A 15,423-nucleotide genomic window follows, 5' to 3' on the forward strand; every position below is an offset into this window, starting at 1 on the left:
ACATAAACAGAGCCAAAACACACAAAAATAATAGACTTGAGTAAAACATTACTCAACATGTGTGGCAGTTAAGATTCATAATTTCACTTAGACATAAAGCATATAGAGATCAGTGAAAGACATCCCCAAAATAAAAATAGGTGAAGGATATGAACAGACAGAAGAGGAAATATTAATTGCCAATAATAATATGAAAAGATGTTCAATCTCACAAATCATTGTAGAAATACATAGTTGAATGAATATTACATTTTGTCTAGCAAATTAAGAAAAAAAAAACCTTTTCTTAACATCAGTAATATCCAGATATAGAGAAGGGTAAGGAAACAAAGACTCCCTCGCCCATTGTATATGGGGGACAAAAACTTATATTTTACAGGAAAAGAATGATGCACTCTCTGTTATGAGGGAAAAGGGAAGATCCATAATAGGGCTTTTTCTTCTGAAAAAAAATAATTTGTTATACAAAATAACTATTTTTAATTTTTAGAAGTAAAAATGTCCTTTCCCTAATCTTACTTCAAAGAAACTTTAAAACAGTGTGAACTTTTCATTTTATTTACTGTTTTATCCAACTTTCATTTCTTACATTTTCATGTATTTATTATGTTACTTACTTAGTTTTACTTTATGAGAAATGTCAGAATGAAATGTGCCTAGCTCACAAAGAGCTTGTGCTGCATAAATTCATCTGTAAGTCAGGTATTTGGAATCAAGAACCTCTTTTCCAAAATTATGATGATTAGTCCTCTGTCCCATCTTACCCTTGCCTGGTTCCCAGGCCAGCCCACAAATACTCATTTATCCTTTAGTGTGCCTGAAACATCATACTAATCTTTTTCTTCCATAAAGAAACATGGTTCAGCCCAGTCCTGTGTGGCTGAGTTGGTTGGGCATTGTCCCACAAAGCAAAATATTGCCAGTTTGATTCCCCAACAGGGCACATGCCTGGGTTGCAGGTTCAGTTCCCTTGGGATGGGGGTAGGAGGGCTTACAACAGGAAACACATTGATGTTTCTCTCTCACATCAATGTTTCTCTCCTTCTCTTTTTCTCTCCCCTCCCCCTCTCTAAAAATGAATAAATAATATCTTTTAAAAAAAATAGAAAGAAAGAAACATGGTCTAAGTTCCAGTTCAGGGTACCAGACAGACAGACATCTTTTGCTCATGTCTTGGCAGCCGGAGCAAGAATCTTTGCCTCTTTTTCATATTCTGGGGCATTCGGTGCACAGGGTTCCTGTTCCCAAGAGGTGCCTGTAATGGGAGGGGGAGCTCTGGGAGGTCTGACTGGACACAGGACTTTTCTGAGAGAGGTCTGAGTCTGATGGGTTCAGCCACCAGCTAATGGCTGAAATGATAGTAGCAGTTAGAAAGGTGCAGCACTCCTGGCAAAAGCAGACTCTCCACTTGGGTAGGTTATTGTCAAGAAGGGCGATCACACATACTGGTTTACCAGGGACCAACCCCATTTGTGCCCAGTCACCCAGTCTTATTATTAATACCTCCCTTTCACTTGCAAAATTGTCCCAGTTTGGACAATAAATTATATGAACCCTCCCTGCCTTGGTTGTCATGTCTTCCTAAGTCAGAGGCTACTACCTTAGGCACAATGTGCTTTTTTTTTTAGGAAATGAATCAAAACTCATCTAAAAAGGAGAAGTCCTGGAAGTTTTCTTGCTTTAGAATGGCAATGGAAATGATAAACAGCATAAAATTTTGGGAAAAGGAAAAGCATTGTTTTTTTTTAATTTACTGTCATTTCTTCTTCACTTAAGGTTCAAGAAGAAATTTAAGGAATGACTTATTAGTGGCAGCGGACTCCATCACTAACACCATGTCCTCTCTTGTGAAAGAGCTGAATTCCGGTGCGTCCCTGGTCCCTCCCACTTGCCTGCTCATTGTGGACAGACCCAAACGTGCTCCACTAGGGGCTTCTATTAGAGATCTGCTCACTGTCGAATATAAAAAGAGTTTTTTAAAGATCTGTGTGATTTTTTTTTTGCTATATTCAGATTTTTTTAATTAATGTTTGTATTTGATGATGAGAAGACTATTACTACATGCTTACTGTGGAAAGTTTAATAATGAAGAAAAGAATGGAGAAAAATGTTAAAATAGGCTTATAATTAAAAAAAAAAACAAAGATAGTCACTGTTAGTATTTATGATGATCCAAAGTGGCATGACCCAGAAGTTATTTCATAAGTCAAATGTTTTATTTGCTAATTTAGACTCTGTTCATTAGGAACAAATAGCTATTTAGCTTTACAGTATCTCTAAAGAAAGATCTGCCCAGATTATAAATAGCACAAAATTGTACCTTTATCCTAATAATACTATACAGAGTTTTAAAAACTTGAACAGCATGAATATTCAAATAACTATCTTAGCAGTCACTAAGGCATCTCATCTATTCCTTAAACTGCACTTAGCAGGATATTTGGCTGGCCAGACTAGGGTCATGTACTTGAGATTCCAACAACTATAAGAAATACAACTTCAATATTAAAAAAAATCTGGATTTAAATTTCTTAAAACCTCTATAATAAGAATTAAAGTAATGAAAATTGTTGCTGCCATTTTAGATTAAGATTAGCAAATAGGATAAAAATGACAGTAGTTAATATATCATGGTTAATGGTATGTACCCACTGGCCTAACAAATGATTACTAAAAATGTTATTCTTATTGTAGAAGTTTCAAGTATTATTAGTTAATACTCTTATAATACTTTGAAATATTAAGTGAATGTACTACTTTAGGTTCGTATTTCCTAAACTAAAGTAATATTAAGCAAAAGTAACAATTTTACTGAAGACTTCTATAAAGGAGCAAAAATAGGAGTTTTAGATTATTAAGACACAAAAGATTCCTTATGACGTTACTGAAATTTAAAAAGACAATATTGTATAGCAAACAATTTTATAGTAATTCATGTCAAGTTTCAATTCTCATTTGAAATTGAAATAAACACTTACTTGGCCTACATACAATAACTGGTTAATGTTTTATAAAGCGCAGGTTGATTTATAAGCCTAACCCTTTATTTGCCAATCATAAAAACTCTAACAAGTCATTCTTTATTTCTTCAATTGTACCTAACAGAGGTGGGGAGTGAAACAGAGAGTAATGTGGATTCTGAATTTGGACGGACTCAGTTTGAGGATCTGGTTCCATCACCAACCTCGGAAAAGGCTTTTCTAGCGCAAATCCACGCCCGGAAACCCGGCTACGTTCACAGTGGAGCTACCCCAAGCACCATGCGCAGTGATATGTGAGTATATTCTGCTTGGGGTTATTTTCTCAGTAACAACACTGTGGGGAGCATAGGAAAATGAAACCGTGGTTGCTTCATTTTTTATCTTGAAAAGAGGTGATGCAGCCTCTTTTTCTGACGGAAGAGGTAGGTGGGTTCTACATTTAAATTTGGCATTGTGACTCCCCCGCCCGCCTTGAAGTTTCCAGAGTGTATAAATAACCAAAACCAACCAGTGCTTGTTGAGAGCCTGCCTCACCCAAGGTACTGTGCCAGTTTTATACAAAATACTACTAAAAAAACATTCCAGCCTTGCAGGACCCACAGATTAGTTCAGGAGGTAAGTCATCCTATCTTCTGAATTTTTGCACTTGGAGGACCCCATGATGCCAGAAAGACTTCTGTTCAGAATGGGATGAACATCATATAAGCGATAGGAATTGAAATGAGTACAGCCATTCTCCACTTAATAACCGGGGTATGTTCTGAGAGATGCATCATTAGGCAATTTTGTCATGGTACAAACATCATAAAGTGCACTTAGACAAAGCTAGATGGCATAGCCTACTACTCACCTAGGCTATGTGGTGTAGCGTGTTGCTCTCAGGCTACAAGCTTGCACAGCAAGTCACTGTAGATTAAATCTCATTAAAACATGAAATTGAATCAAGCACAAGGAAAATTGATGCAATCAAGAGACAAAGTAAACATGAGATATTGGGGCTGCTGCTGCCATAACACAGCATACTGTTTAACTGCAAACTTTTTTTATAAGTAGAAAATAACACTAAAACATATAGTAAAAACATAAACCAATAACATAGTCACGTATTATCATGATCAAATATTATGTACTGTACATAGTTGTATAAGCTATGCTTTTATACAGCTGGCAAAGCAGTAGGTTTGTTAACACCAGCGTCACCACAAACACATGAGTAATGTGTTGCCCTATGATGTTATGACAGCTACCATGTCACTAGGCAATGAGAATTTTTCCATTATAATCTTAAGGGACCAGCGTAGTGTATGCGGTTGGTTCTTGACCAAAACATTGTTATGCAATACCTAACAGTAAATGTATAAAATCTCATTATAAAGAAATCCAATTTGGTTGACTTGTTGAATATGTGTAAATCTGACTCTCAAAAGATGTTTTGCAAAGGTTTTCACTCAATTAAGCTTCAGGTCCTGGGTAAGGAGCCAGCAGAGCCGGCAGAATCAGCAATGCCCCTACTGGACTTTCTATGATGCTAGATTAGCTCAGAGTAGTCAGACAGAGGAAACCAAAGCTGAGAGACAAGGGTGAAGCTAGGGCCTGCTGCAGAGCCCAGCTTTGGAGGGAACAGAATAAAACAAAGGAAGTCAAAAATGTGGGCCTTTAAGAGAGCGAGGCACACAGAGTTGGGGGAAGTGTGGGCAGAGGTTCACCAAAGGGCTAGAAAAAGGAATGGCAAACTATTCGAAAAACTGCAGAAGAGTAATGGTGCTTCCTCTGCAATGTACTGCAGACTAGTCCACTAAAATCCACTGGCTGTTTTAAAGACCCAAAGAAGAAACTAAACAGAGGCCTTTCTGGTGTTTTGGCTCCCAATCCAAGCAATGGGTAAAAGACCAGGAATAATGAGGAATTATAAGCAGACATGCTTTGAAAACAGCTGTGAAAAGGTAGAGCTTAAGATCAGAACAAGACAGTTATAATTTAACGTGGCAGTGGGCCACTGCTTTTAATCTTAAGTTTGCTCTTTTGTCCTTTCCTCTATGATTTAGAGTTATTTGATTTGTTATTCAAAATGATGAAGTAATCATCATCAGTTTCATATGGTAAACACATCTATTTGGCTTTCTATGATTAAGCATTCACATGATGCTTACTTAAAATTTTCTCATTCTAATCCTAAGATCCAAGACTGTAGCTAAAGCCACCTCACTCTACTGTCCCCAATATGCCAGTGGCAGTTCCAGCCACCAACACTGCTGTAGGATTTGGAGAAAGAAAGTTCATAGAGGCCTCGCAGACCTATTTATCTTGACCCCAAACCTCTAAAAATAATGAGAACATGTAGTCCAGATATAAATAAACATGAGCAATGGCATCTAAGTTTCCATCCAGAGACTTCTCCTTTAATAGTCTCTTAATTTTATGGGATATTTTAATGTCTGTACTATCTAAACATGTAATGTATTTTATCCTGAGAGTATTTTGATAATTTAATTTGGTTAATGAATTTATGTTCTAAGATCTTTCTATATATTAGGATGAATAGATGGAGAAAGAATCACACATTAATGAATGAGGTCATTCTTACTTATTTCATAGTGAAATTGGACAATTTAAATGGGTTTCTTAGATTAAGAGCTAGTATTAATTTTAAGATCAAGAGCTATAGGTTAAAGTATTAGCTTTCCTCACATTGATTAGCTGATATTCTGAGACTTGATTCTACTATAAACATAAAACGTGCATAACACAGAGAGAGTTAAATTATGAACAAATGTCCTTAATTTTTATTTCACTAGAGGGCTCACTTTCCTTATAGAAAATGTTATTGGATTCCATTTTTTAAAAAAAGCCACTGCATTGGGAAAACTATATCCATCTGAAAGATAAGCCTGCCTTTTTTTAAGACTGACAGACATTTAAAGGACAACTCATTCCTGTAAACCCTGGAAAAACGAGATGCTCAACGATCACCAGAGTGCCATAGAAAAATCGCATACAGGAATACCTTGATCATATATTTCCCCAAGATTTGGGGTGGGTTTTTTTTTTTAAGTTTTCTGTTAGGTAACAGAAGATGCTGAGTTGAAGTGAATTGAAGCAAAGAAGTAAATTGAAGGACAAAGTCAATGTTCCTCCCAAACTCCATGTGTGGTTTATTCCAGGGTTACAGAAGACGGGGATCCTTATGTGAGGCCCGAGGATGAGAACTTTGAGAATGACTCGGTCCGGCAGCTGGAGAACGAGCTCAAGATGGAGGAATACCTGAAGCAGAAGCTGCAGGATGAAGCCTATCAGGTACCGGGAGCCAGGCCCAAGCCGCCCCCCACTTCTTCCCCAGCCCCTCCGTAGCCGGTCTCTTACATTACTCAAAAAAAAAAAAAAAAAATCAAGCCTTCTCCTTCCTTCTACCCTCTCTTTCTGGAATATTCTGACTACTTAATCCATATATCCTAGACACTAAAAATTGTAAATACTTCTTTTAGTTGTCACTCACCATGTATTATAAATTCTGATCTGGAAAGTGAAAGGGGGCTTTGTCTCATTAGCAGAAACATGGTGGCTAACAGTCCATACTCCTCCTATGTCATCAGGAAAGATGCTTTTTCTCATAGATGGAGAAAAGGTACAGAGAACAAGGCAAGGAAATTGACTGAGCATAAATCTATCTCTTCCCTTGAAACATTTGTCCTCAGCCTCCCTTACCACCTATCTCATATCAAATGTAAATAGTAGGCAAGTGACAAATCTCATGAAGAAATGTTGGGGGGACTATCGGCCCCGGGTTCAGCAGAGTGTGGATATACTGGACTATATTATGCCATCTGAGAATTCACTGAACATAACGCATGTAATTGGGAATAAGTGTAATTAGTAACTCGTCGTAAAGAGAATTCGTTTTCCCCATGGAGACTGCTCTGGTGCCATGTTTGCCTTTCTTATATGTTTCCTTTCCCTATAATCCACCCATGTTTCCTTGGGGTGCTGGGAGTTCAGGGACGTTTCCCTCTCTGAGACCTGCTGCTCTTCAGGCCCCAGTGAGTTATTTTATTGTCAGGCTTTCTGTCCCATGGCCAGAGAACTTTTTCCACATTCTTGGGTCAGCAGTAGTTTCTCTCTTACCCTGTTAGTGAAAGAAAAAGAAGCAGAAAAAATAGATTATCTTCTATTTCTCCTATATTTATAGATTAAGTTTTGAAATATTTTCCCAAGAAGAATGTAGCAAGAGGAAAATTGAAGCCCACCAATCCCACTCCAACAGTATGAAACAAAAGTTTTGCCTCTTTGGAATGTTCCAGTCACCCTTTTAGTTTAACAATCGCACTTCAAAAGCAAGTAAAATGTTAGTCTAGTTATACAAAAAAATAGCCAAAACAGTGACTTGACTGTGTATGTAATTCCATGCTTCAGCGCTGCAGAAGCAGTCGAAGTCCCTGAAGTGCAAACCCACGGAGAAGGCTCTGTCTTTGCGATTTCTGTGGCCCATCCACAGAAGAAAACCAGCCGGGGTGTAGCTGCTCAGGTGTCTCTGGGAACTCTGAGGGGTGTGCCATATATGTCTCATACGGCTGTGCTGCATAGAGAGAGAGAGATGGGGTTCAATAATCAATATTCTGGTTCATACTGATAGAGACACCCTCTTGGAGCCACCCTCTTGGAGCCACCCTCTTGGAGCCACCCTCTTGGAGCCTCCGTCTTGGAGCTCGTATCAGCTTCCGGATCTGGGTGGCAGCAGTTACTGAAATTCCAGGGTTTATTTGTTGTAATGAATTAGAAATTTAACCATATATGAGTAAAATGAAGGGAAATTCTATTCATAGCTTAAGATCCAGGTGGAGCTTTTGCCATCTCTGGCAAATCTTAAGCTGCTTCTCTCTCTCCCTTCCTTTCCATGCCCAGTGACTTCAAGGGAAAGAAAGAACAGGGCTAGGAGAATATAACAGGCCTCTGTGTCCCCACGCAAGACAATATGCCCTGGAGAATGTTGAAGTGATTTTCCTTGAAGTGATTTTCCTGTTCTGTGAGCATATGGTTGTTTGATGGATCAGAATGCTACTGTCGTTCATTAGACTCTCTCTTTCTCCGTCTTTGTGCATGGCTTCCAACCAAATAATTCACCGGCTTGACTGCATCACAGACTTGACATGTCACCTTTCTTGTTTGTGTCCTTTGTCACCCACAGGTCAGCTTGCAAGGTTGAATACAATATCCTTTTATCACTCTCCTCTCAAGTAAGTACCTTCTCACTTAGGAGGAAATGTGGCCACTGTACACTGAATTCTCATAACTTGTAACCTAAATTCACAGTCACTCTTTCTTAGGTGTTTCTGTGTAATAAAATATCCTCCTTCCCTGCCTTTGTCAAAGGACCATCCCAGTCTATGGAGCATTTCATTACAACCCAGTGGAGATTTGGCAAACAACGTTGGGGTTGACTTTTTAACTCTGTTAATTAGGAAAAAATGGCACAGAAACTTTTATAACACCAGATGTGCCCCAGAAATATTCTGTGGCTATGAAGCCACATCTCCAATCCATAACAGCACCCAAGTTTTGTCCTCTCTGTCGCCTGAGAAGGAAAAGTCCAGGCTTGCTCAGCACTTCAGAGAGGAGTCAACTCCTTAGCCATGCTGTCCTCAGGGCCCAGGCGGTCAAAGGTGTGTCCTTACCCAGTGAAAGCAAAACCAAAACAAAAACAAAAGCAAAAGAAGCAAAGGATAGAGGAAAGCTTCTGCAGCCTTTTACTTTTGGAATAGCTAATTCAAGTCCTTTATGGAATTCAGGAGGCCATAACAATAAAAGTAGTATTTACGTGGGATGTGATCCTTTCCCTGCAAGGACCCAACTATCTTCATGGAAAGTCCTCAGTAATTTTTTGATGGAGACAGAACAGAACTTGACTGGCAGGATCACCTGAGTGTGGTGGTCTGAAGCTGAGGCTCTGGACTGTAATAGAGCCAATTTCAAACATGAGTTTCCTCACATTTTAGCAGCATAACCTTGGACAAATTATTAAACCTCTATGAGCCTCCATGCCATCTGTACAACATACATGATAATACCTACATCATAGAGGGGTTTTCCTCAATGAGATATAGTTTTTAAAGAGCTTAACCTAGTGACAGGCACACTGTAATTTTAATAAGCACACTCATATATGGCTGGTTCTATGCTCTGGGCTTTAAAAGCGATTGAATCCCTGGAAGCTGCTGTAGTTGTGATGCAGGTGTACAGGCATCCCTGGGACTCAGAACTAGCCTGCTCCCTCTATTTTTTATAAACAAGGCTAGGACCTAGCTATGTGCAATGATTCAATACACCTTCAGCTACACTATCCCGTAAGTCTAGATGGTTTCTCTGGCTCCAGCTAATGGCCACTTAGATGTCACTCAGTACAGTGCAAAGCGAATATCCCGCTCACAGTTATCCAGCTCCACTGGCCCAAGGGCCTGTATCTGCTGTTGCTAGGCAGCCTTTTCCAACCCATAAGTCTGGCTGCTAAGTTGAAAAAGGGATATATATTTCCTAAATAGCATCAATTAGTAAAGAATACATTCTAGCTCAAACACTATACACCTCCTGTGTCAGTCCTCAGGTTAAGCAAGTAAAATCATAGCATAATTGCTGTTATGAAATATACTTTTGGAGCTGTAAGACCCTTTTGGTGTGAAAGGAAGAATCTTACTGACCCCGCTCTATTCTGTCTCCCTTGGACTGAAGAATGGACTGAAGAATGCTACACCTGATACACCGTAATGTGTCAGTGAAAAAAATCTCAGGAGCTGTTTCTGAAAATATTCATTCCAGTTTTAACAAATCTAGTCCCAAAGGAGCAAGCTTTTTCCTTTAATAGCGTTTTCTTTCTCTTAGCTCCAGTAATTTATTTTTGTTCTGCATGTTATTTAAACATCAGTAGTTACTTAGAAAAATATATTTTTTAAAAGCCTAATAAATTATCCTTGACATAAACCCAGATAAAAAGTGGCATTTGGTTCTTCTACCTAAAAGCCAAATATTTCAGTACTTTGAAAATTCTTAGGCATTTTTTTTATCTTTGGTACAAATTTGGCAGTAAAAAATTAATACGGCCATGGCCTCTGCCATTTAATGTATCCTGTACCTATCTACCTGGCATTCCATGGGACTCTAAACACAACCACCAGCCAATCACTAGATCAGCCACGTAGGCAAAATTCATTTAAAACCTGCTAAATTCCTGCAGAAGCTAGTGGCTTTCCTTCTTTGTAGCTAGTTCTATCCTACTGTAATTTTTCTTGATGTAGCCAAGAAATACATCTGAAATTTCAGAGCAGTTACTGGTATTGAAGTCTGTTTGTTTGACTGCCTGACTGTACTGCAAGACCAGAAATTATCCCATAGTATATGCATCTCTTATCCAAGTGTCCTAAAGCCAACTTCATCAGCTCCAAGTCGATTAGGCTTCTACCAGCTGAGCCCTACAAAAGGGTAAAGGTCATGAGGCGGGACCCACCGTTTGCTCAAAAGGCGCCTTAGGCCTGTCCAAAAATAAATACGCGCTTATCAACACAAAAACCAATAAAACCTGGTTTATTGCTTTTCAACTAACCACTTTGGAAGAAACAGTATCCACAAGGGGTAGCACTCAACTTAGAATCCACCAAAACTCCATTTCAGCCCACTCAGATCTTGGATTTGTTGCTTCTCCATCCTCTGGCCACATGGTCTTTCACTCTCCTTGGCCAGCCATAACCTAACTTCAGAAATTGGGGGAATTTAAAGATCAAAAGTGGATTTTTTTTTATTTTTTTAATTAGCATGGTATTCGGATGGTGAGTCAGTGCTCTTATCTCCTTGTCCAAAGAACAGCTTTGCATTGCTTTAACCTTTCAGATACCCACTGAGTAAGAGAATCAACATGAGGATTCTTGTCCTCTCTTTCAGAAGGTACAATAACTAGCACACTGTGTCCCTCCCAGGACATTCATGCCTGACTGTCAGAGGAAGGGAGGAGAGAAAGAGAGAGTGTATGTGTGTGTGCATGTGCATGTGTGTATCGGGGAAAAGGGGGATCCTAAGCTTCCTAATCCTGATATAGAGAACAGTTTTCATCTTTAAAAAAAATTACACATTCCTTATCCCCAGGCAAACTATAGTCAGACAGATGATGAAAGTAACATGAGAGCTGATGATGATGAAGGGGAGCGCTGCACCCACCCACACAGAGGAGAAGACAGCAGCCTGGCAGCAACCTCACCGGAGAGAGGAACCACCACACGCAGCAGCTCCTGACAGACCCCCACCCCTAAAGACGTTTTTCCGCTGACTGTAGTGCAGCTAACATTTTGTTCTAAGATTTGTAGTTCATAGGTGTGTGTATTTTAAAAAGGAAAAAAAAAGACTTCTGTTCACAGCTAACTTATCAGCTACATCTTCTGTACGTGGCTCATCCCTGGTTTAAAACGAACAAAAAAAAAAAAGACTACAGGCTGAAAACCCTTGCTGCTGTTACTCACGATGGCAGTATTAATGAGCATTTTAAACCTTTGCACATGATATTGAACCTGTTCAGTTTACAATGACAATATTAATACTGTTTATAGCTAGAAGTTTGATTTCTGAATTCTTTGAGATTTTAGCAAAACAGTTTATTATACAATGTACATTTTTTTTTCCACAGCAATTGGGAAAAAACAACCACTTGCAATTATTCATTGACCCTAAAAGATTTGGTTCCTGAGTGTAAACACTCAGAGCCCGGAAGCCAAGAAGGGTCCTTGGCCTGCCCTCTGCCATTGTCTCCAAGTCTCTGTGAGCAGTGACTTGAACCAAACACACCAGGATAATCCAGTCTTTGGGGATTCTTTCCAACTTGAGGTTGTTTTCTTTCAAGATATCCTAGCAAATCAGCCATAGAATTTAGTGTAAATATTTTTTCCAAATAGATGTCATATTCAAAAAAAGACAACATTCAAATTATATAGAATCTAGTTTTTAAAATCAGCACAGATCTTCTTTAAAACTGTGAACTATGTTTTGAAATACTCGTTACTAAAGCTGTTTATTAAACCACAGGTGCCATAAGATCCCCAAATGGACTAAAGTGATCTCTCTTCCACGGTCTTGTTCCTCTTGTTTTAGCTTTAGGGAGCATGTCTCTAACAGCACCGCTCATCCACAAGTTTCCCTATCGGGTTGTTTGGAGGCCTTCAGCTTTAATTGTACAGGCTTAAAAAGTGCGCTTGCAAAAATGTTCACTCTCCTTTTATTTCTGAATGTTTATTGCCTTAGCCGGCTACCTGGTATTCTGCATGCAGCCTTCTGTGGTCATGTGAAAGGAAATAGGCTCTTCTGAGTTGGGATTTTTGCACTCAGGGAGAAGCTGGTGTGCAAAAGAAATGTCAAAGCAAGGAGAATGGAAGACTCTGCTGAGGGTCCTTTCTGAGGGCCCTTTTGGGGAAGTGCTAAGGACCTCCCTTAGGGATTCTTGGGAACTGAAAAAATAACCTTTTTCAAGACTGGATGAAATAGAAATCCTGCAGCATAATAGATACATTATGCTTAAATTGGCAGCTTCTCTGGAATTCCTGCTTCTCTTTTAAAAGAAAAGAAGAGAAAATCATTTTAGGACAGTGGTTCTCAAAATATGTTCCCTGGACCAGAAAGCATCGGCATCACCTGGAAATTTATTTAGAAATGCAAATTCTTGGGCATCAGCCCCGGCCTACTGAGTCAGCAACTCTGAGAGTTATGCTCAGCAATGTGTGATTCTCTCCAGGCCTTTCTCATGCCTGCTAAAGGTTGAGAACCACTGCTTTAGAATGAAGTTATAAAATAAAATCTCTGAAAAGGCATTATTCAGAATAAACAAGAGAGGCTCTGTGTCCAACCTTCACACTTCAGCAATTTGATTTTGCTTCCAGGGCTGGAAGCAACCTTTGCCCACCCCACATAGTCAGTAGTTAATGGGTACCCAGCTGGGGACAGACATCCTGATATCTTCTAGCTCCCTCTCCAGAGGGCTCTAAGATGTTCCCACCTCTGCATTCAGTCTGAAACCATCTCCTTGGCTGCCCTTTAGAACAAAATCACTTGCCTTAGGGATAGTAAAGCTCTTGGTTGGCATTAGTAAGGAGCCCATTCTATCCATTGATGTACTTAATCATACTTCCTTCCGGAGAACCAGTCTGACAAATGACCCTGAGAACAGGCTGACACCAAAGTGGCACAACTGCACAGTTCTCAGATTTTTTTTGCACAGATAGACCTTATTGCGGGTTTCGTTGGTATACCTTAATGTTCATCTCCTTTCCACTGCCCATCTTCTGTGAAACCGTACCTCTCTAGATGGAGCAGGTGGTCCCGGGTGCCTCATACTCAGTACTTAAAACCACTACATCCCAGCTACCTACATTGTTGTCAGCTCTAAATCATAGCCAGGTAGTTCTTGAACTCGGAACTCTGACCCTGCAAGTGGCATACAGCCACCAACTGGAATGAGCTGACATCTGTTGTCACTTTGTGTTTCTACATCAGAATGTTTGTCTAAGGTTTGAACTGTTTTGCTGATAATCTTTCCCCCTTGTTGTAGCCTTCATTGCCAACTCCATCACACGGTTGTTGATACCATCGTACAAAGCCATTGCAAGGACTCTAGAAACTGCTGCCAATGACCAATTCCTGACTAACCAGCCACCTTTTCTTTCTCTTAGCTCCACGTCAGCACTGAGACCAGACTCAAGCACCCCTGTCCTGTAATCGAGACAAAATGGCGTGTGTTGTTTTGGGTTTTTGTGTTTTTTGGTGGGTTTCTTTCCTTAGCTCTCCAAATTTACTTTTGGGGTCTGTTCTAAGAGCAAACCCAGCAGGTTTTACCTGTCCTGTCCATTAGATACAATTATATCTTGTGGGGGGAGGGGTGTTTCTTTCTTGTTCCACAATGAATTGCACATGCATTTCCATCAGAGATGATGGCCTATTAATGAACACTGGTCTAACACAGCAAACCCTCCTCCACAGCCCCATGTTAATGGAGGGAGGGAGAAGGATGAAATCTACTGCATGGGATTCAGGAATCAGTTGTGGTTGGTCAGGACGGAAGTTGGGGTAAGTTTGATTGGTCAGAGGGAGATGTGCTGGAGACTGTGAAAAATGGATTCTCGAATGATAAGGCAGGGAAGGTTCATTTGTAAGTAGTAATGTGAACTTAATTGGATAAGAGTGTGGCCTTTGTTGTGATATACTATGTATTTTCTTAGCATGCATGAGCCAAACTGTTGCATCATAATTTAGCACTGATGTCATCTTTTATTTTGATCATCGTTGTCCACTCTTATTAGTTCTTGGTTGTTAACTGTAGATAAACATTGTAAATACGGCAACTTTTGGTTGCTGCAATCACCTTGGTTCGATTCCACGCAAGGAGCCACAAACAAGAACTCCACTGTGTCCTCAGAAGAAAGGGCATTTTTACTTTTGAACCAAAAAAAGAAAAAATTCAGAAACATTAAATCTTGAGGCTAATTAACTGTAAGACATTTTTAATTATGACTACTGTAATTTGACACCATTTGAAGTAACCAATTCAGAAACCCTAAAGATTTCACAATATTCATTGGTATTATAACAAAACTACTATTGTATGGGGTTTTTGTATTGCTGTTAAGTATTGTTTTCTCTGTGTGTGTGTGTGTGTGTGTGTGTGTGTGTGTGTGTGTGTGTGTGTGTGTTGGAACCTCCTGGGGACATGTTATATTTTGAAGTGATTAAACTATTTAATTGTGTGTCTATATTTTGGAATGGAATTATTTCTTCATTAAAAAATGTTTTTAAAAACACTATATCTTATGTATTTTATTCCTTCGTTTCAAGGAATCTTTCCTAGAGTAACATGAAATCAGTCTGTTCAAAGGGGAAAGACAAGTCAGTATTTGCACCATGAAATAGGATCTGACACTTGGTTATTAAGCAACTGAGGCAAAATATCTCACCTTGGGGAACACGATTTTTTTTTAGAGAGGACAAGGGAGGGAGAAAGAGAGAGAAACATCAATGTGTGGTTGCATCGCACACACCCCATGCTGGGGACCTGGCCTGCAACTCAGGCATGTGTCCTACACTGGGAATCAAACTAGTGACCCCTTGCTTTGCAGGCCGGTGCCCAATCCACTGAGCCACACCAGCTAGGGTACGAACACAATTTTTTTTAATGGAAAGCCTTATTATAGTCAATATGGGGGTGGATTTAAGATACTAACAGCTAACATATTTTGTTCTTATTTTATATCAGACACTGTTACAAGATAAGCATTTTATGATACTCCATTTGATCCTTTGAATCCGCAACATTTAAGCTGCATGTTCATCGTGTTGAATGAATGAGTAAATGAACTAGTGGCTCTTGTCTTGTTCATGCCAGAGCTAGTGAGAAAGGAGAATCAGTACCTGGACAGAGGTCAATGTGGTG

The 15,423-nt window shown here is 39.5% G+C and overlaps 1 protein-coding gene across 6 annotated transcripts in view; it reads left to right on the plus strand.

Moving 5' to 3' along the window:
* Nucleotides 1–14,767, plus strand: part of DTNA (dystrobrevin alpha) — a 248,881-nt gene extending 234,114 nt beyond the window's left edge. For 3 of the 6 annotated variants that reach the window (XM_054583514.1, XM_054583513.1, XM_054583516.1), the window contains 5 exons: nucleotides 1,777–1,866; nucleotides 3,106–3,274; nucleotides 6,143–6,275; nucleotides 8,161–8,209; nucleotides 11,103–14,766. In XM_054583514.1, coding sequence (XP_054439489.1) covers nucleotides 1,777–1,866; nucleotides 3,106–3,274; nucleotides 6,143–6,275; nucleotides 8,161–8,178 — 410 coding nt within the window. In that variant the 3' untranslated portion in view covers nucleotides 8,179–8,209; nucleotides 11,103–14,766. Of the gene's footprint in view, nucleotides 1–1,776; nucleotides 1,867–3,105; nucleotides 3,275–6,142; nucleotides 6,276–8,160; nucleotides 8,210–11,102 lie in introns of all 6 variants that reach the window. The other 3 variants (XM_054583517.1, XM_054583515.1, XM_054583519.1) reach the window with 2 other exon arrangements.
* The last annotated feature ends 656 nt before the right edge of the window (nucleotides 14,768–15,423 follow it).

This window comes from Pteronotus mesoamericanus, unplaced genomic scaffold (genome assembly GCF_021234165.1).
Source record: "Pteronotus mesoamericanus isolate MK-2021 breed Mesoamerican mustached bat unplaced genomic scaffold, CSHL_Meso_final contig_74, whole genome shotgun sequence".
NCBI lineage: Eukaryota > Metazoa > Chordata > Mammalia > Chiroptera > Mormoopidae > Pteronotus > Pteronotus mesoamericanus.